Raw genomic sequence first — 20,987 nt, 5'->3', positions numbered from 1 at the left:
TATATATATATATATAGAAGAGAGAAGAGGAGGTTGACCAAGGGCATAATAGTCATTTTAAATATATTAGTGCATTGTTTGTTTATATATTAGGCTCAAAGGTTTAGTTGTGGGTTCTTAATAACATGAAAACCCAAAACTAACTTGCCCATATGTTATTAAATTCTTTAGATGGACCCCACTTTCCATTCAACCTTCACAATATTCATTAAATGCATTACNGCGACTCCCAGCTTGCCCAGCTCCTTCCGCTTCTGCGATCTCTTCTCCGCATCTGCAGCTTCGCAGGTGCGAATATTCCTCGCACCCTGCTCTCCCCTGGCCTCCTCCATGAAATTCGCACCTGCAATGGCCCCTGCGCACCTGCGTGACCGCACCTGCAGCCACTCCTTCCGCAGGTGCATTGACACCAGTTTTCAGCAATAGCAGCATCTCTTCAAATCCAAATTTCAATCCGCTTTCAATCTGTTTCAAGCCCGAGGCCTCCGGGACCCCATTCAAACATACCAACACATCACAAAATATGATACGAAATTAGTTTAGGCCTCGAATCACGTCAAACAATATCAAAACTACGAATCGATGATCGAAACCTTTCCATGAACTTTCAAATATTCAAACTTCGATGAACGCGTCTGATTCATACTTATAGCCTGTTTGGCCAAGCTTCTTTTTGGCCAAAAGTACTTTTTTTTGGCCAAAAGCACTTTTGGCCAAAAATTGAGGTGTTTGGCCAAGCTTTTGGAAGGAAAAAAAAGTGCTTTTGAGGAGAAGCAGAGCAGTTTTGGAGAAGCAGAAAAAAGTAGCTTCTCTCCAAAAGCACTTTTTTGAGAAGCACTTTTGAGAAAAATACACTTAGAAGCAGTTTTTTAAAGCTTAGCCAAACACTAATATCCTGTTTGGCCAAGATTCTTNAATTAACAATAGACCAAGAAATATTAATAGCCTGTTTGGCCAAGCTTCTTTTTGGCCAAAAGTACTTTTTTTTGGCCAAAAGAACTTTTGGCCAAAAATTGAGGTGTTTGGCCAAACTTTTGGAAGGAAAAAAAGTGCTTTTGAGGAGAAGCAGAAGCAGTTTTGGAGAAGCANATGATAGAAATTAAATAGCTATCTTAGCTAGCAGAAATGAATATGTTGATCAACTAAATAAAAGGTTGATCACTAAGTTTTATGGTAAAAATAAAATATTTTTCAGTTTTTACTCAGCAGAAGATGATACCAACAATTACAACCAAGAAGAATACTTAAATACTTTAATACCAAATGGTCTTTTACCGTTACTATTGTTTGTTGTCAAGTTTATTATTTCTTATGTATGTTAGTGTCACCATATATATAATAGACTAATAGCCTGTTTGGCCAAGCTTTTTTTGGCCAAAAGTGCTTTTTTTTTTTAGCCAAAAGCACTTTTGGCCAAAAAATTGAGGTGTTTGGCCAAGCTTTTGGAAAGAAAAAGTGTGCTTTTCAGGTAGAAGCAGAAGCAGTTTTGGAGAAGCAGAAAAAGTAGCTTCTCTCCAAAATCACTTTTTTGAGAAGCACTTTTGAGAAAAATGCACTTAGAAGCAGTTTTTTAAAGCTTGGCCAAACACTAATTGTTGCTCAGAAGTGCTTTTCAAACTAATTAGCCAAACACAAACTGCTTCTCACCAAAACTACTTTTGAGAAAAACACTTTTGAAAAAAAGCACTTCTCAAAATAAGCTGATTTTTGCAGCTTGGCCAAACGGGCTAATTGCTGCTCAGAAGTGCTTTTCAAACTAATTAGCCAAACACAAACTGCTTCTCACCAAAAGTACTTTTGAAAAAAAGCACTTCTCAAAATAAGCTGATTTTTGCAGCTTGGCCAAAACGGGCTATAAAAAGGATGAAAACAAGAAGAAAGAAAAAAAACAATAATTGCGCCCGTGCATCGCACGGGTACATCATCTAGTATATATATCAAGTTTGGCTCACTTATGGTTTGGTCTAGGCATTTAAAATTCATTCAAGTCATGTGATGATCGAGAGTCTTATAAATTTTATTTTTATAACTAGATGAGGAAAGGCCCGTATACGGGCCCAACATGTAATTTTATCAAAATTATTATTTGTTGGTATTTAGTTAATTAACTTTTGAGGTTTAACAATCTATATATTTTAAAATTACTTTTGAATATAAAAATATTTAGTTTGAAATCGTCTTCAAATAATATGGTAGATGAAAATTATTTAATTTTTATTTTGAAATTGCTTTAAGATAGTATGGGTAAATATGAATATCTTGTAAATATCGATACTTCCTTTTGTTGTTGTATTATTTAAAAATTAATTTTATTTTCTCTATGAAAATTTCTATTTGAATAAACAAAATTAATAATTTTCCAAAATGAGAAAAAGATTGGAAATGAGCATTTGCACGACACAAATAATCTAATCAATACATGTATAGTGCATTTAAAGGAGAGTCGTGGCTAGAGGAATATGGGATCCACGTGTATTTTGCATTTAAGAAATACAAACATGAAATTTTTATGAAATAACATATATGTCATTGGTCGACCAACTTCTTATTTCTATATAGTAGAAAATTTTTAACTAGGGATATGTTTAGTCAAATTACTTATTTTTTTAGGAGTTAATAAATTTTAAGGGGTACGCAATTGGCTAAGTGGACACTTATTTTAAATGGGAGGGAGTATTAAGTAAGATACAAATACAATATGATTGGAGGTTGAATTGTACCGACAGGTAAAAATACAGAAAAAACCTGTTTACAGTAATTAATTTGCAGGACCCAATTAGTAGTTGCTTGCAAACTCCTCCTAATCCAGTGCATCCTCTTCGTCTTGAGGTCACTACTCATTCTGAACTTTGCTGGATCTCTTTGTTGTAAGTAATTGTTAAGGTAACAGTTTAAAAGGAGGAATTCGTAATCGTGTAGATAGGGCAAAGCAATCGCAAGGATTCATTTAATCAACCAAAATCAGATCGAACGGCGAAGCATTGTCGGCATATCGCTCTCTGTCCACAGATCTCTATCTTACTCCTTTTCACGACTTCAGCTCTTTCTCTTTGTTTCCGTTATTGGTAAGCATTCTCAGTTTTCATTTTCCTCCGCTATGTGTTTGTGTGTGTGAGAGAGAACATATAATGTATATTTTTCTCCACTTGCTAATCATTTTGTTCCTTCAGCTTTATAAAGTGTTACTATGCTTTTCGTTCTGCTGTTCCTTGCGTTATCAACTTATTTTTGTTGTTTCCTTTTTGTATTGTTATTATTTGTTGCTTTCTGACATGCTTAGTCTTGTCTGCCTGTCGTTCCTATATTCCTTTTCCTCCAGTTTTATTGCTACTGTTTTAACCTTTTTGAGTTGCTTATATGCTTTTGTTTCTGCATTGATTCAACGTTGAGAAAATCCGACTGTTGAGAAGTTGGACGCAAATTTCTTGCTTACTTCGTTACCAGATATTACAGGTTGTTAGAATTATGTTCAGTTCTGTTAGTTCTATAATTAGGTAAAAGTTAAGTTGCATAAATGTGAGTTTGCTAAAAATTTTCATAGCACATTCCTTTGGTGTTTTTTCCTTTAACTGCATGGTGCAGATTAGCTTTTTCAAATCACGCGTTGAGGCACTGTGCATAGTTATTTATAAATTGACTGCTAAAAGTTGGTTTTCCGGTGTGTCTAGTGGCAAGGTCTTTTGCCTTTTCTAGGAATTCCGTGTCGTTTTAAATTTATATTGTCATTGTTATTGCGCAGTTACATTCATCTTTTGTGATAGTCTATCTAATTCAATTTACCTGCTTGCTTTGACTTATCAGGTTGTTTTAATTGTTTCGCTGAAACAAATATTACTTGTGAACTAGTAAATTGATGTGTGACACATTTATCATACTTTTCCAGGTTTTACCAGTCCATGTTTCTATACCGGCATACACAGACACAAGGCTGGTGCATCCTAAATCATCTTTAAGGAATGAATGCAGCAGTTGAACTGAATTTTCACCTCCTATCTGCAAAAATCTCCTGGATCCGACTTGATTGATTTTTCTATTGGAGGGAAATTCTTTGTAATTTTTAGAGGCCGAGGCCATTTGGACTGCCAAGTGACTTACAATGATGATCAGCAAACAACTTTTATTGACATATTTTTATCTCCTTGTCTATATTTTGCTTTCATCAGGAGTTATTTTGTATAACAAGGTATGCACCTTTTTCCAAGTATTTCATGACTGTCTTCGACTTCATTGGACCCATGGATTATTCTGTCAGTTGGAATCTGTTTACAGCTATGACTTAAGTGCAATTGATCGATGGAAGAAACACAAAAGCGTTATATTTAAACTGTGATTCGGGCAACCTCTGAGAACATACACCTAATTGACAAACTGCTGTCATTATTACCACTAGATTCCAAGGAAAACTTAGTAGGGACATGTAATGGATCACTTACATTATTTGATTAGCAACCAAAAAAAAGTAAGAGAGTAAAACATTCAAAATATTTGCTGCTAGTCCAAAATCAACTTTTATATCCATTCAAAACTGAACAGAGAAGGGACACAGGTTTCTTTACTTTCCATCCAATTAAACCAAACAACATGAAGGGTAGAACAATTCTTTATGAGAGAACCAATGTTTTTCATTTGGGAAATATTTTGAGACCGCTGTCAGTGCAGACACGAGGCATTTAAGGAATCAGGAAGAAATAAACAAATGATGAGGGAGATATGAATCCAATGATGTGGACGCGAAGTAGTGTTGATCTAGATTTGGACCCATTTGGCATTAAAAGATACACAATTCTTCTTTTAACTGTTAGTATTTAATGCTTGTGTGTGAAGTATAAATTATGAAGCTATATTGATCCTCTAGAATAAGGAACGTGTTCAAGAATACCACTTTCTTGCTCCACTACGCCCTTGCTGCATAACATTGTCTTGACTTTTCCAACATCATGCATTAAGGGAGTGAGCACACAGCAGGGCACTTCTTATAAACATCATTTGTTCAAAACGCATCACAATGAGTGACTTGTATGTGTCTTCCCTTTTACTCCACCACCGTAGCTCAAAACAAAGTGGCATTGGTTTTTTTTTTTTTGGGGGGGGGGGGGGGTGTTCTGTTTTTTGTCAGTCTGTATTTGTTCATCATAAGTTAAGGGAGAAGTTTCTGTTCGATACAATTACTCAATGACGTAGGTGTAGATTCTTTTACTTTCCAATATATTCAGTGCCACCTCATGATTCTTCTTTTGTCTTTTGTTTTATGTCTTTTGCAGTGGGTACTTTCACCAAAATATTTCAATTTCCCATTTCCAATTACACTTACCATGATACATATGGGCTTTTCAGGCTTAGTAGCTTTCATTCTTATCCGTGTGTTCAAGGTATGACAATTACGAATTACTGAATTTTTCTTTCTTTGAGAAAAAATTACGAATTACTGAATTACAGTGACATTTTTCTAGTACTTTTTGTCATCTCTGCTCTTCTGGATAATGGCTTCTGGCTACTCTAGTTATTGATGACATTATTGTAGAACTGCTTGCTTTTCTGAGATAGTTATGCATTACATTTCAAACAGGTTGCTTTCTGTAGGTTTTAGTGTTATACGAGATTGAGATGATCTATGTGTTAAAAGGCCTAGGATTTTCTTCAGATTTTGTCACATACATATTTTGTTCCTATTTGTTGTTGTCGATATTATTGTGTATGTAAATGCACCACGACGATAGTGCTGCCTAAGTTCAGTTTATTCATTGGTTTCACATTCAACAATAAATCTATCTTGTCCCATCAAACTTCACCCATAGCGGCGCAAAATTCTCTCCCCCCTTGCTCTTATTTTTTCCACTTCTTCTTCAACTGTTTCTTGTCTTTCAACGACTGATATTTGTGTCGAGCAGTTATCAGATCGACGATCAAGGTTAAGCATTCCACCTATCTCTTTAAGGCGTTTGCATTGTCTTGCAAGGATAGAAGTGCCTTGCCTAGTACTTTCTGATTAGAAGGTTCTGAATTTTCATCGGCAGCTTGTTACAATACTTTGACTAGTAGAAAAAGGGTTTTCCATTGAAATATTTTTAGGGATCTGGAAGGGATAGGTATGTCTATGGCCTAGCAATTCTTTTACTCTTCTTTAGCAGTCTTGTAATTCTAACTCTTATACATGTTAGTTTTTAGCAAACAAAATTAAGCACCTCATATGTGATTAGAGTTTAGTGTTGTATGTTAATTTAAAATGTTAGATTCATATGAGAGCTTATTCGTTTATTTTGAGACTCACCCTTTATCACAATTCCTTGGGTTCTTTAATATTGTTGTTGATCAATCTTTGTGCGAAAACTTGCTAATTGAGAAATGTACTGTGCTGGTGAAACTTTTTCCACTTTTTCCACTTCCCTGGGGACTGAGGATAGTGGTTGTGGCCATGCAAATGAACTTCCTTGGAGAACTTGTTAAGTCTCTGTTTGTGTAAAAGGTTTTATGGGCGTTTGGTCGTCTTTAGCTTCTGAATTTGGTTTTTATTTTTACTTTGTCTATATTGGAAAATTAATTTACCATGCCTGATCTTAGTGCTTTGATTCTCGTATTACGGGTCACCTAGCTTTCCCTCTTAATTCCTGATTATCTTTTGCAGGTTGTAGCACCTGTCAAGATGACTCTTGAAATGTGAGATTTGCAGATTTGAACTGCTTTCCCTTTGAAACTTATCTTTATTCTCATTCTCCGTTTATTACTGAATTTGCAGATATGCAACGTGTGTTATTCCAATCAGCGCTTTCTTCGCTGCAAGTCTTTGGTGAGCTCTCTACTTTGAGGAGCAAAAATATTTATTAGTTTCTTTAATGGATTCTGTCATTCATGATCCTTTGTGACTTGTTGGTACTTATTCTTTTGAAATTGGAGCCTGTTAGACGTACTCCTTTATATTTTTTCTGTATATTGATCTAGAGCTTAATACAATGTACTAGCTAACAGTGTTCTGTCATAATATTTGACACTGTTGACCATTGATCTTCCATACGGAGATGAAGCATTATTTTACCTTGGGTTGGTTGGGTGGAAACGGAGGTCTAGAAGAATCTGAATAAATTGAAGATTTCCCTTAAGTATGAAAGCTTCCATATCTGCAGGTCCATCCTCTACATGGCTGATCAGTTTCTCTCATTGTCTTATCAAACCTGAAATTGACGTTTCATTACCTTTAGACAATGATTGAGCTTCCATTTCATATTTCCCACAAAACAAGAACAATGGGCACATGCAAGAGAAGATGTTCTACATTAAAAGTAGTGAGATTTTGAATGTTTGACTTGAAGTTGATAAGCTACTTTACCTGCCGAGCATGACCTAGAAGTAAATATGAGACTTGCAGTCTACTGGCTTTCTCCTGGATGCTTTCATTATTAATAATTCACGGTTATAAATAGAATCTATGTTGCGCGGACTCTCCAAAATGATGCCGCACCCGTGTCAGATCCTCCAAAAATACACTATATTTGGAGGATCCAACACGCACCCGGTAACATTTTCGGAGAGTCCGAGCAACATAGAATAGAATAGGACTGAATCTGCTCAATTGTTATCAATACAAATGTAATGGTTCTACTCCCACTTGTTATTGTTTAATTTTCTCTTTTGCTGATGACAGAGAAGTCCTTGTTTTTTTGGTATCCTTTTAGCTCTTTTTTAAAACTATTTTCAGAAATGTTGGCATTTCATATTTCAGGTTAATGTGAATAGTGAGTGAGAGTCGATTTTCAGACTTTAGAGTTATCCTACACCTTTTTACTTGTTTATGTTGGTGGATGGATTCTTTAGCTTTTCCTGGTCCTTTGTTGGACACTTTTTGTATCTGTACTTTAGTAAAGGAGAAAGTATACTTAGGCCAGAAATCAGGATGATAATAATAAAAATGGACACCCCCATGTGTGGATCATTATGTTCTTCGTAGAGATGGCAATTGGAAGGGTAGTATGCATTCTCCCTGCTTGGCATTGTACCCACCTCACACCACAATGAGAGTTACTAACCCGCCCCGCGAATCACTCTCCATACCAATTGTACCCTGCTCCCCGAAAAAAAAGGAAAAGAAAAAAGAGGCATTGTGTCCAATTGCAGTCTATTGTTCTTTGGCATGGCAGTGTAATTGATTTTTCACTTCCTTGTCTCCTTGTTCCTCCCACTCCTAGGTTCCAGTGTTGTCAAAGGCGAAAAGCTCTAAAAAGCACAATTCAAGTGCGGGCTTTAGCAAGAAAGGCGCAACGAAGGAAAAAAATTAAAAATATACATTTAATTTAAGAAACAAGTAACATATTCGTTCATAACGTTTTCTGTAACAACTAAAACACTTATTTGCCGATTATATTTGTTGTTTAGTACCGCTCTATTCAAGATAGAACTCATGGGCAATGAGTGTGCACGCAGCACGCCTAAGTGCCTTGCCTACGCTAAAGCGCAGGTTAAGCAAGGAGAAGCGCCCTCCCCGAGCTTTTCTGAGCTTCAAGGCTTAAGCGCGCCTTAAATGAGCCTTTGACAACACTGCTAGGTTCTTAATTTCTCATGGAGAATTTTATTTGCATACAGTTTCTGTCGTAGCTAGTGAGTTGAGGCTCTGATGTCCGAATTTTTTGTCTCTGAAAAAAGCATATGTTGTGCTTGCAGGTTTGGCAACACTGCTTATCTATTCATTTCTGTGGCCTTCATCCAGATGCTCAAAGCTCTGAGTATGTCCATATACTTCACTCTTTTCTAGTTGTGAATTCCTGTGCTTGGGAATCTACTGAATGGCTGTAGCTTTTTCTATATTGAAATGACAGTGCCGGTGGCCACCTTTGTCATGGCTGTTATTTGTGGAACCGACAAACTAAGATGCGATGTATTCTTGAACATGTTGTTGGTCAGTGTTGGTGTTGTAATATCCTCCTATGGGGAAATTCACTTCAACATAGTGGGTACAGTTTACCAGGTGACTGGGATATTTGCTGAGGCTCTTAGGCTGGTGTTAACTCAAGTTCTTCTTCAGAAGAAGGGATTAACTCTCAATCCTATCACCAGTTTATATTACATAGCTCCATGCAGGTATTTTTCTTTAGTCTTGTAAGGTTGACTTATCTGTTCTCATTTGTTGAAACTGGTGTTTTTGTTCAGGTCTATATGATTCCAATTAGAATTTTGCTCAGTGATTCCAAGCCTTACCCTTGCTTACCACACCCTAGGAATAAGGGGGGAAAGGATAGGAGGAGTAGGAAACTGTTTCTTAGATTTGGTGACCTTTTAAAAGGGTTAGAGCAACTTTTCCTTTTGATTGCTTCCGCCTACAGTAACTCTGATACATTAATATCATCTTAATGCACCTAAAATCTGTTGAAATGTGTGTATCACATTATCTATATAAGCTTTAGGTGTTAGAGAAGGGGTACTTCTATACATTACTCCCTCTATTCCATTTTATGTGGCACTATTTTCTTTTTAGTCTATTCCAAAAAGAATGACATCTTTCGATGTTTGGAAACAATTTAACTTTAATTTTCCATTTTACCCTTAATGACCTGATTTAATAGCCACACGAATTGATAGCATGTTGCTACAAGTTGTGAAAAGTCTTTCTTTCTTAAACCCCTTGTCCAGTCAAACAGGTTCACGTAAAATGAGAAGGAGGGAGTATTACTTATTTTTTAGGTCTGCAATAAGATCAGATATACAGAAGATGTTGAAACTTCAAAGTTGTATTGGATTATTCATTTGTCACGAATTGCATAAACAGTTGTAACTAAAGTTGAAAGGTCTTCCATTATGGTTGGTAGTACACGGTGTATAGAAAATTGAAGTATATTATGATTAACTTTGCTGCTGTGTTGACAAAGTACATTTACGTGTTCATGAACACCCGTTCTACCTGTGCTAAACGAGGTAAAAGTTAAAACAAAGTTCCACAGATGTCTCTGGTCCTAACAGCATGTGTGCATGCTGCTTCTGGGAGACCATGGCACTCTACATTGTAGTCCTCCTAACTTTACTATTCTGCTTTTGTATTTGCATTATCTAACATGAGATTGTACATAAAGGACATATTTTATGATAAAATATTGCAGCTAATATTCTCTTGATTTATTTTAGAAGGATATGGTTTCCAGTTGCTGTATTTACTTTAGAACTGCATCGTTTGTGATGGATAGGCTTGCAAATTACAATAAGGTTATTTTTCTTACACTGTTGCTTGTTTAGTATACTTCTAAGAAACAAGAGATGTTATCTTTAAATTTCCGGTTAAGATGTAGTCCTGTGTATATATCTTTCCTGCATGCCATGCCTATGTCTTGGCTTTGATGAAGTCAAAAAATGTGCAGTTGATGACAATATGGGTATATACTTGCTAGTTCTTTTGTGGAAAATCATTTTAGCAATTGTATGAATGGTTTCTTGGTACATAGATATAGAAGGGGTATGCATGTCTATATCCTCTGACATGCAGGATGCAATGACTGTTTTACATATTTGCCTACATTTCCTCCAAAGTGAGGTGTAGCTTCGATAAACTACTGGCTTCAAAGGCAAACTCTCTGTGTGTGTGCATGGTTGAGAGTAATCTTTGTAAATTAATTGTCATTCTTCTGTTGTGTAGAGTCTCATGTATGTGATATTTTCCTGTTTCTTGAGGTACTTATCAATTTTTGTTTTAATATGCAGCTTCATCTTTCTTTTCGTCCCATGGTATCTTCTGGAGAAGCCTGAAATGGAAGTCTCACAGATTCAATTCAATTTTTGGATTTTCTTTTCGAATGCACTATGTGCACTTGCTTTGAATTTCTCAATTTTCTTGGTGATTGGTAGAACTGGTGCTGTAACCATTCGAGTGGCTGGTGTGCTGAAGGATTGGATATTAATTGCTCTTTCAACTTTAATTTTTCCAGAGTCGACGATAACCACACTTAACATTACAGGCTATGCAGTAGGTAAGCTTAATATTCCTTATTTGTGGGAACTTTATGCTAAGAAACAACATATTGATACTTATTAAAAGGAAAGAAAAAGAATGGCATATTGATGATTTTTTTTGTTTTTGTTTTAGCATTATGTGGTGTCGTGATGTATAACTACTTGAAAATCAAGGACGTTCGAGCATCCCAGCTTCCTGTAGATAGTATTATAGACCGAACAGCTAAGGTCAGATTTCATGACTCTCAAGAATGACTTCCAGACTATTCCTTCTTTTTCAGTTTTTATATTACAACTTTTTTGTTCATTGTTTTACTGGGTGTTTCCAAATTTCCCAAGAGGATCATAAGTGTATTTGCATGCTTCTTTTTGTTTCTTGGAGAGCTGGTGTTTCTTGTTATAATCATCAAATTCAAAATACAAAACAGTTATCATAATAATATGTTTAAGCTATAGAGTTTGCTTAGAGAAAAGCTACATTTAAATTTTCATAAGCAACAGATTCTTATAAACACTTAATGTAAGCAATGAATTAGCATATTTTACATCTTCTGCCTATCCAATTTTTGTCCCGTACTATTATAAGTAATCTAATTTGCTTTGTGCTCGTCATAGTCAAAAAATAAAACTGAAAAGGAATATAACTTATTAAGTCACATGCATCTAAGTGTGCTCTAGCGTTCAATGGGTGAAGATTTCTTCAAATCTGCCTAAGCCTTGATGGACCAGTGGAATAGTCGAGGTGAGTGCAGGTAAAAAGAAAGAGACATAATTGCTTAATTGGCTGTGAAGGTTAATGTCTTTGTAAATCATGAAAGATTGTCTTTCATATGATTTTCCTTGGGATGGTTGTCGTATTGTTAACTCAGTTAAAAGTTCACCTTGCCTGCATTTTGCCTTTTACAGGAGCTTAAGATGGAGAAGAAGTCATCTGATCTGCACTTGCCAGATGATAATACTATTCTTGGGGGAAGAAGTACAAACAATGGTTCTTCAGATTCAACAGTGGATGAGGAAGCTCCCTTCATACCATCAACAAGGATCTCTCATCTCGGGCGAAGTAACCTCTCAACGTAAGCACTATTAGTTCCTCGAAATGTCAATTTTTGGTGCAGTTTCAGTTACTAGAGTTATAGATCAAGCAAGATTGAAGAGAGCAGGTCTTGTGTATACAGCCTCCACCATTTTGCTAAAAGTTGCATTTCTTTGCAAAATGCCTAGTGCTATCAACCCCTATAAGGTCATGTGTTGTAATATTTTAGGGCTATTGACATTCAAGAACTATTATTCTTTTATTACATAGCACTCACATATCCATATTATCATCATACATGCAATTTCGTCGTGCCTTGGCAATCTTGATTTCGAAAGTGTTTCGGCTGAAAATATGTTACTGTCATTAGAGATAAATATCATCGTTCACCCAAAATTGTTACTGTCATAGAAGACAGCCACTAAGTGGCTGGTTTGAGAAAAGGCCTCTTGTCTTCGTTTTGAATTTTAGTAGTAATTATTTTGGTCTATCCTAAATTTCTACTAATTCGTGTTCTACTTTTTCTTTTCTGTCTCTATTGTTTCTTAAAAAATCAATTTTCAGTTTGATTTTCCCTTTCATTTTAGTTGGCTCGTATTGGTCATGCCTGTCGATAGATGCAATACCCCGTCGTTCTCTAGCTCGGTGTTCCTTCGCACTCCCCGTGGCACTAGTTGAGTTGAATAGAACCAATTTTTGTTACAATATGTCAATATCTGATTATTCCGAATTGAATTTGACTGTAACTAAATTTTAAACAACCCAACCGAATTAAATCTGACCCAAATATTCTGTTTTTGCTTTTTATTGTAAGTGTCCTTGAAAGTTAACCGTCATCACAAAAGAACAACGTGGACGGTGAAATTTTACATCAGCAGATTTAGAGCTCGTTTTTTCAACAACTTTACTTGCAAATAAATAATCATTACTTCATTTACAAGTTGAGGTTTGTTTATTTTGGGAAAGAATTTGAACTTCACGTTGACATAATTATGTTAATTGAACTAGTTATTTGGAGCGTATTTCAACTTCAAACAACTTTTTTCCCAAGTTCCATTTACAAATTTTAACTTTTGCGGACTTCTTTTTTATCTTGAGCCGAGGGTCTATCGGAAATAACCTCTCTAACTTCTCAAGGTAAGGGTAAGGTTTGCACACACACTACTCTTTTCAGACCACACTCGTGAGATAATACTGGGTTTGTTGTAGTTGTTGTTGTTGCAAAATTTCTTTTCAGAAAATAATATAACTGTCCAAATATAATTACAACTTTCATAACTCTTTTTGACTTCAACTTCAAATAATCTTTTGTTGTCAGCGTCAACTCGATATTTTTCTGTATACTTCACTGTCCAGTTCTAGCTTCAAATGTTTGTGGGCTATATTCCTGGAGAAATGCTAGGCCCAAAATTTCCCAAGCCTGTACACTACACTGGTTGGGAAAATACAGGAACAGTATGAATATAGATGAGGCTGAAAACCATCATCTTATCCACCACCATACTCATCGCCAAAGTCTAAGAAATGCAACTATTTTTGATATGTGCTTAACTACTCATGTTGTTTAATTTGTCTATTATACATCATTGCTGCAACTCACTGCGGTAGAAAAAGCAGAAGCTTCTTTTCCAATGGAGACACATTTGTGGTGCAATAAAACGAACAATTGTATTGGTACGTATCCCACTCGAAACCTTACACTTTCTTTGGGTTCGGTCTCATTCCTCTTCCTGTTTTTACGTAGCTACACAGTGACACATCACCTCTTTTCTGCGTTATTAATGGTGGAACACAAAATATTTTGATTGCTTTACTTTTATGGCAGGGATTGAGACAACGAGACTTCAAAATCAACTTCCATTTTTACATAGAAGGTGGCAGCAACCTTTTTTTCAGCCGTTTAATTCCTTATTTTTCCGCAGTGTAACTTTTCGAAGCAGTCACCTCAATGCAACAAAGGTATCTTTGTCTTCCTCGTTGTATATGAAATCGATTGGAGAACTTGGTACATACCCCAATGCAACTTGTTTATTAATTTCTAATTCCTCACAAGAGTTCTTTTTAGTACATACCTCTCTAGTCCATGCTATCTATTTTTAAGATTTTTACACGGTTCTTATTAAGGAAGACATTTGTTTTTTTCCACACGAGCTTATTTTTAGTATATATATTCGTTTCGATCCGTATTATCTGTCTTTCAAGATTTCAGCACAACTCTTAAGAAAGATATTTGAATGCCTTAGTTATAATATTTTTTGTCTAAACCACCCTTTAACTTCTTTTTTAAACGTATCACTTAATTAACACTTTTATGATCGAGGATTAAGGGTGAATTCAACACACAAACACAACAACAACAACAACAAAAAAAACAAGCACTTCTTGTTGTTCTAAAAAATCAAATATTTCGGAACAAATTTAGTTTGGCAGGACAATTTTAACATGGACAGGAGGGAGTATTCAGTTTGAATTATAATTCCAACTGAAAATTCTACTGTTTTTGTGTCTAAACTAATTCAGACATTGGCTACAAGAAGGAGAAGAGCAAACATACAGACAGAGACTTATGTGCTAATGGAACCTGGTAAGTCCGAGGAGTTTGTAAGTGAGGAAGAATTAAGGGAGAGGTTAAAAGGTTGGCTAGAAAATTGGCCAGGCAATGAGTTACCAAAGGATCTTGCAAGATTTGAAGAAATTGATGATGCAGTTCAATACCTAGTAAAATCTGTTTGTGAGCTTGAAATTGATGGAGATGTGGGTTCCATTCAGTGGTACGAAGTTCGTTTGCAACAAGACATGGAATAGTGACTAAAATCAAGCCTAAGCTACTGCTGCTTCCTGTCATTACTTGTCGGATTAGAATGTAATTAGTTGTTTCTATCTATTAAAACATATTACTAATTCTCTCGTCTCATTCTATCCACTTAATTATTTACAAAATCTATAGTAATAATTTAGTCATCATCATGTGTTCTAGTGCTTATATTCCTGGACGGATGTACGTTATGGATAGTAGATTAGGTATACTCACTACTTTTGAATTGAACTATATGGGTTCGTTTGGTAGGACGTATTAGCTTTAATCCTTTGTTTGATACACTTTTTCAATCTATGTATTAGTCATATACACTCTATTTGGTACTATCCTATGTATAAATAATACATATATAGCAAACTATGAAATTAGCAATACTAAGACTATTAATACACGCATAAGCATGGTTAAAGATAAAATTACCCTTGAAGTCCCTCAAAGCTAAAGAATGTGAAGGACAGATTTGTAAATAAATAATTTATAATAAAAATTATACAATGCATATTATTTTTAATACACTACACCAAACAGTCGTAAGAAATAATCTAGCATAACTAATACCAGCATAACTAATACTCGCATTACTAATACCCGCATTACTAATACACTTTATTCATTACTATTTTATACACTCTACAAACGACCCCCATATATATATACATCCTCGCTTTAGACCTAGCTAGGTACATTTAAACTGCGACAAGAACCAATTCTTAATGGGATATCTTATGTAAAAGTCAACTTAATGTATGCTAATTATCTTACTAGGTTCGGTAACGTCCACTTTGTAAGAGAAAAATTCCTTAAAAGATAGTGGTATTTGTTTTTCACTTGTGCTTTGAAAAAATAAATATTTAGTACATTAAAATAGATCACTTTTGATTAGAACAAAAGCATATAGAAAATTTATAAAGTTAAACTTAATGAGGTTGGTGTCGAAGACCGCCATTATTAAGCTTAATCTGAGCTCAGTCGCAGAGAGAAGATATTTGAGAGGAGGAAGAAAACTATTCTATTGAAAACTGAAGAAGTAAAGCTACAATACAGTGTACAAATACTGTATTAACCGCCTAAAACTGACTAACTCACTATTTACTTAAATACCCTTATACATCACAACTATTTAACTACTGCACCTATATCTATATTCGTAATACTCCCCTCAAACTGTGCAGTGTGAACAAATTGAACACTCCCAGCTTGGATAGCAGGAACTCATGTTGTGCCTTCCCCAATCCTTTTGTCAACACATCTGCAATCTGTAAGTCTGTAGAAACATGTGTAGTTTGTATTAGGCCCTGCTGAATTTTTTCTCGAACAAAATGATAGTCGATCTCGATGTGTTTTGTTCTTTCATGGTAGATGGGATTTGCAGCAATTTGTATAGCTGCCTTGCTGTCACAGTAGAGCCTTATTGGAAGTTTTAGCTCAACATTCAGCTCCTTAAACAACCCTGTCAACCAAACTACCTCTGTTATGGCATTGGCCATGCTCCTATATTCAGCTTCCGCAGAACTTCTTGATACTGTATTTTGTTTCTTGGACTTCCAGGAGATAAGAGAATCTCCTAATTTTACCACAAATCCACTCACCGACCTTCTAGTCATTGGACAAGTAGCCCAATCTGCATCACAATACACTGTGAGCTGATTAGAATACTGAGATGAAAGCAGAATCCCCAGCCCTGGAGCATTCTTAAGATACCTTACTACTCTTATTGCTCCTTCCCAATGTGACTTCTTTGGCTTATGCATGAACTGGCTCAGATTTTGGACAGCATAGGTGATGTCTGGCCTTATCATAGTGAGATATAACAACTTTCCAACCAATTTCTGATAGCTGCTTGGATTACTGAGTAACTCATCAACAGCCACAGCTGCATGAGCATTAGCATGATCATACTCAGCACTGGTGAGTTTATGGCTTGCGTCTAGAGGTGTGCAGGCTGGTTTAGAACCTGCAAGGCCAAGTGTAGCAATGAGATCAAGTGTGAACTTCCTTTGACAAACCAAAATGCCTTGTTTGCTCCTAGCAACTTCAAGACCAAGGAAATATCTCATCTCCCCCAGGTCCTTGATCTTGAAGTGATCCTGTAGGACGGATTTGGCATCCTGTATCAACTGAGGAGAAGAACCAGTAATCAAGAGATCATCTACATAGATAAGGATTAGAACCAAGCCAGAATTGGACCTTTTACTGAAGAGGGAATAGTCATGATGACTTTGCACAAAGCCTGATGAAGAAAGAGCTTCACTAAGCTTCAGGTTCCATTGCCTAGAAGCCTGCTTGAGCCCATACAAGGATTTCTGAAGCCTGCAAACTCTAGGAGGCTCCCCCTCACCTAGAAGATCAGGAGGAGGAGTTATATATACTTCTTCTTGCAGATCACCTTGGAGAAAAGCATTGAAGACATCCATCTGATACAGCTTCCATCCATGCATAACTGCCAAGGACAGAACAATTCTCACCGTAACTATTTTCACCACAGGGGAGAAAGTCTCTTGATAGTCAAGACCTTCCTGCTAAGTGTATCCGTTTGCCACTAAGCGAGCTTTGTATCTCTCCACTTCACCTTTGGCATTGTATTTCACCTTATACACCCATTTACACCCTATGGCTCTCTTGGCAGGTGGCCAAGGAACTAGTTCCCAAGTGTGATTGTCCTGAAGAGCCTTCAGCTTAGCATCCATGCAGCAATCCATTTGGGATCTCGAAGAGCATCAGTATAGGTAGCAGGTTCCATAACAACAGTAAAAGAACAGAGAGATTTGAAGTAAGGATAATACAAAGAGGCATATGACATATAGGCTGATATTGGATAGCTGGAACTCAAGGCAGTAGAAGATCCAGCCTGTGGAATCCCATGAACAAAGTCATTGAGCCATCCTGGCGGCCTAGAAGTCCTAGTAGACTTTCGAAGTCCCTCTTCTGGCAAAGCATTCAATGAACCCATACTTGGATGTGTCACTACTGTTGTAGGAACTGCTGTAGGAATGTGAGGCTGTACCAGATCTGCTGAAGCTGGTATCACATGATTGGGAGCTGGTGATGCCTCAGGGGAAGTTGATGATGCTACTGCTGAGTCAGGAAGAGCCTCTGAATCAGCTGTGTCAATAAGAAAGGCATCATCTGTATCAATGAATTGCCCACTAGTACTCCTCCTGCATGTTGAAGTTGTGGTCTGAAAAGGAAAAATGTACTCCTTGAAGGAGAAATCCCTGCTAACAAAGAAATGTTTGTTAGTAAGGCTATATAACCTGTAACCCTTTTGAGTGGATGAATATCCCATATGCACTGCTGGTTCTGCCCTAGCTCTAAACTTATCACCTCTATCAGTGGCAGTAGCATAGCAAAGACTGCCCAGAACTCTCAGGTGTTGTAGTTTAGGTGGTCGACCTAGAACATTTCAAAAGGTTATTTACCTGCCAATGTTGTGGATGGTATCCTATTGATCAAGTATACTGCATTCTGCACACAAATACCCCAGAATTTCAGTGGAATACTTCCCTGAAACCTGATGGCCCTTGCAACTTCAAGAATCTGCCTGTGTTTCCTTTCTACCACTCCATTCTGCTGGGGTGTGTAGACACAGGAGCTTTGATGAATCACACCTGTATGTCTAAACATATCTGCACAATGAGAATTAAAGAATTCTGTTCCATTATCTGTTCTAAACACCTTAATTGCACTATTAATTGCACTAGGAAGCCTTGTCTGTTTTGCCAAAGGGCAAATAACACAAACATTGTAGCTATGTAATCTATTACACTTATCTTATGTGGAATGTGCCCAAGTCTTCTATGCCATAGCTCTTCTTCATTGTTCACACATAGTACTGCTGATGCTTGAATCCTGTCTCTATCACTGTGAGGCCAATAGTATAGATCTCCATTCCTTCTACCAATCCCCTTCACCTTCCCAGTGTGAAGGTCCTGCATGAGGCAAAAATCAGGATAGAATTGCATGCAGCAATTTAGCTCCCTAGTCAGTTTTGATACTGACAGTAAATTGTATTTAAAGCCTGGTATGCAAAGCACATTTGATATAATCCCTTGATCTAATTCTGAGCTTCCTACACAAGATATGGCCAAGCTATCTCCATTTAGTAGATGAACCCTTCCTCCTATACTTCTAGAGTTTTCTTTAGGCTTGAAGATCATTTCATTACTGGACACCATATGGTCTGTTGCACCTGTATCTACAATCCACTTATCATCCTTTGCTTTACTATCAGTTGAATGACCTACAGTGACTGCATTTGCAAGTATTGGAGAGTCAGTTATACCTGCTGCATTAGCTGCATTCACTGTTGATTCTTGTGAGCTGTCCTTTTGTAGCATCTTTAGGATTTGATCATACTGTTCTGCAGTAAATGGCATTGGCATTTGCATGCTTATTTTTTCATCTTTCTCTGCACCTGCAAAGCATCCTGGTGATCCTGTGAAGCCTGCATTAGTACAATAAGTATTTGGACCTAAGGATTGTGTAACTCCATAGCTAGTGTGAGCATTTACTGAGTTATTTCCCATTCCCTGTTGCTGACCATGACTTCCTAGTTGTGCAGAATTACCAAAGTGTGCAGAGTTAGCCACTGGCTTTCTTTTGCCCTTAAAATCTGGCGGATATCCAACCAACTGGTAGCAATTTTCCTTGCTATGTCCTTTCATTTTACAGAAATCACATATTACATTGAAATTCCTTCTAGGTTTCTGCATCTGAGATCCTTTAGCTCTCCAAAGTGCAGTGATGTCATCACCATCCATTAGCGAGTTGAGACCTACAGAGCTGTGCCTTGTTGTTCCCTTTTGAGTCTCATCTTCATTGACCATGGCATATGCTTGATTTAGACTAGGCTCTGTGGATTTCATAAGAATCTGACGTCTTGCCTGACTATACGAGTCATTTAAACCTCCCAAAAACTGAAGCAACCTTTGTTGACTTAAGAGTTCAACGTAGTCCTTCACAGAGTTGGGGGGTGGCACAATTGCATCAAATTCTCCCCACAGTTCCTTCAATTTTGTAAAGTATGTGGATACAGAGTCGGTACCTTGGGATATTGTTGCAATTTCTCTATGAAGCTGATAGATCCTCATGCGATTCACCTTGTCAAATCTCTCACGAAGATCCTCCCACACAGCTCGAGCACTTGATGCATACACTATCCCACTGAGTAGATCCGACGCTACATTGTTCATAATCCATGAAAGGACTATGGCATTACAAGTTTCCCAATCCTCATGCAAAGCTTCAGGAAACGTAGCTTTAGTATGCTTACCGTCAACAAACCCTAGCTTCCGTTTAGCTTGAAGTGCAATCTTCATCGATCTCCGCCATAGGCCGTAGTTCTCAGATCCTTTGATCTGGATCGGAATTAGCACTGAACCTGGAGTATCGGATGGATGCACGAACAAGGGATGGGTGTGATCGATCTTATTCTCCCCCATTTCTGAATCGAAAAGAGAAAAAAACATAATTTCGAGATTTTGTTTATCTTCCGACTGAACTTCAACTTTTGCTATTGGCCGATGAACAAGCGAGCTTAGATCTTCTCCGCCGGCTCTGATACCATGTCGAAGACCGCCATTATTAAGCTTAATTTGAGCTCAGTCGCAGAGAGAAGATATTTGAGAGGAGGAAGAAAACTGTTCTATTGAAAACTGAAGAAGTAAAGCTACAGTACAGTGTACAAATACTATATTAACCGCCTAAAACTAACTAACTCACTATTTACTTAAATACCCTTATACATCACAACTATTTAACTACTGCACCTATATCTATATTCGTAATAGTTGGAGATGAGATATATATATACAATTTGTTTATTTAGTTCGATGTCTTTTAACCAAAGTGAAAAAAACAGAAAGGTTGGCTAGGGAGGGGTCTTTTTCACCTTAAATCAAGGTAATTATTTTGTTTCAATTAATGTGACCATTGCTTTTTTAGCCTATTTCAAAAAATTATGTCTAGATTTGAAATAATTTAAAATTTTATTTTATCCTTATTGATAAATTTTATAATCATACAAACATTATGACATTTTTAAATAATAAATTTCAAAAGTGTTTTTCTCTTCTTTAAAATCTGACTTCTATTAATCATTCTTAATGATGAAAACAAAAACAAAAATCAGAGTCGAATTCACATTATGAACTCTTGTACATAAATCAATGTTTACAAATAGTAGGCCGATTCAAATTTTACTTTTTCTTCATG

The 20,987-nt window shown here is 36.6% G+C and overlaps 3 protein-coding genes across 5 annotated transcripts in view; 2 read left to right on the top strand and 1 right to left on the bottom strand.

The window, feature by feature from the left end:
* The window catches only part of LOC109231090, a 14,038-nt gene extending 11,181 nt beyond the window's left edge, over nt 1-2,857 (bottom strand). Inside the window, exon 1 of the mRNA XM_019396642.1 lies at nt 2,746-2,857. Within this exon, the coding sequence (XP_019252187.1) occupies nt 2,746-2,841 (96 nt within the window). The 5' untranslated portion in view covers nt 2,842-2,857. The remainder of the gene's footprint in view (nt 1-2,745) is intronic.
* On the top strand, nt 2,688-12,322 carry LOC109231089 (probable sugar phosphate/phosphate translocator At3g17430). Of its 3 annotated transcripts, none has more exons than XM_019396638.1 (10): nt 2,688-3,065; nt 3,884-4,183; nt 5,262-5,369; nt 6,623-6,654; nt 6,734-6,784; nt 8,650-8,711; nt 8,805-9,066; nt 10,675-10,940; nt 11,057-11,151; nt 11,830-12,322. In XM_019396638.1, exons 2-10 carry the CDS (start codon nt 4,097-4,099, stop codon nt 11,998-12,000), a joined length of 1,134 nt encoding a protein of 377 aa, XP_019252183.1. In that variant the 5' UTR covers nt 2,688-3,065; nt 3,884-4,096; the 3' UTR covers nt 12,001-12,322. The 3 variants fall into 3 exon arrangements, with proteins under 3 accessions (XP_019252183.1, XP_019252185.1, XP_019252184.1); XM_019396640.1 differs by lacking the exon at nt 2,688-3,065 and adding an exon at nt 3,072-3,130; XM_019396639.1 differs by lacking the exon at nt 2,688-3,065 and adding an exon at nt 3,241-3,453.
* On the top strand, nt 13,345-14,920 carry LOC109231088 (protein CHLORORESPIRATORY REDUCTION 7, chloroplastic). Its single transcript, XM_019396637.1, has 3 exons — nt 13,345-13,630; nt 13,782-13,915; nt 14,477-14,920. The coding sequence occupies exons 1-3, from the start codon at nt 13,588-13,590 to the stop codon at nt 14,759-14,761; spliced, it is 462 nt and encodes a 153-aa protein (XP_019252182.1). The 5' UTR covers nt 13,345-13,587; the 3' UTR covers nt 14,762-14,920.

Source organism: Nicotiana attenuata, chromosome 8 (genome assembly GCF_001879085.1).
Source record: "Nicotiana attenuata strain UT chromosome 8, NIATTr2, whole genome shotgun sequence".
NCBI lineage: Eukaryota > Viridiplantae > Streptophyta > Magnoliopsida > Solanales > Solanaceae > Nicotiana > Nicotiana attenuata.
This window is presented reverse-complemented; position numbering and strand designations above follow the sequence as displayed.

Coding starts and splice junctions, on each gene's coding strand:
- LOC109231089 (XM_019396638.1), top strand. CDS start 4,097: ATGATGATCAGCAAACAACTTTTATTGACATATTTTTATCTCCTTGTC. Junction 6,655..6,733: donor GTCAAGATGACTCTTGAAAT/GTGAGATTTGCA, acceptor CTGAATTTGCAG/ATATGCAACGTGTGTTATTC. Junction 9,067..10,674: donor TATTACATAGCTCCATGCAG/GTATTTTTCTTT, acceptor TTTAATATGCAG/CTTCATCTTTCTTTTCGTCC.
- LOC109231088 (XM_019396637.1), top strand. CDS start 13,588: ATGGAGACACATTTGTGGTGCAATAAAACGAACAATTGTATTG. Junction 13,631..13,781: donor TAAAACGAACAATTGTATTG/GTACGTATCCCA, acceptor CTTTTATGGCAG/GGATTGAGACAACGAGACTT. Junction 13,916..14,476: donor GTCACCTCAATGCAACAAAG/GTATCTTTGTCT, acceptor AAACTAATTCAG/ACATTGGCTACAAGAAGGAG.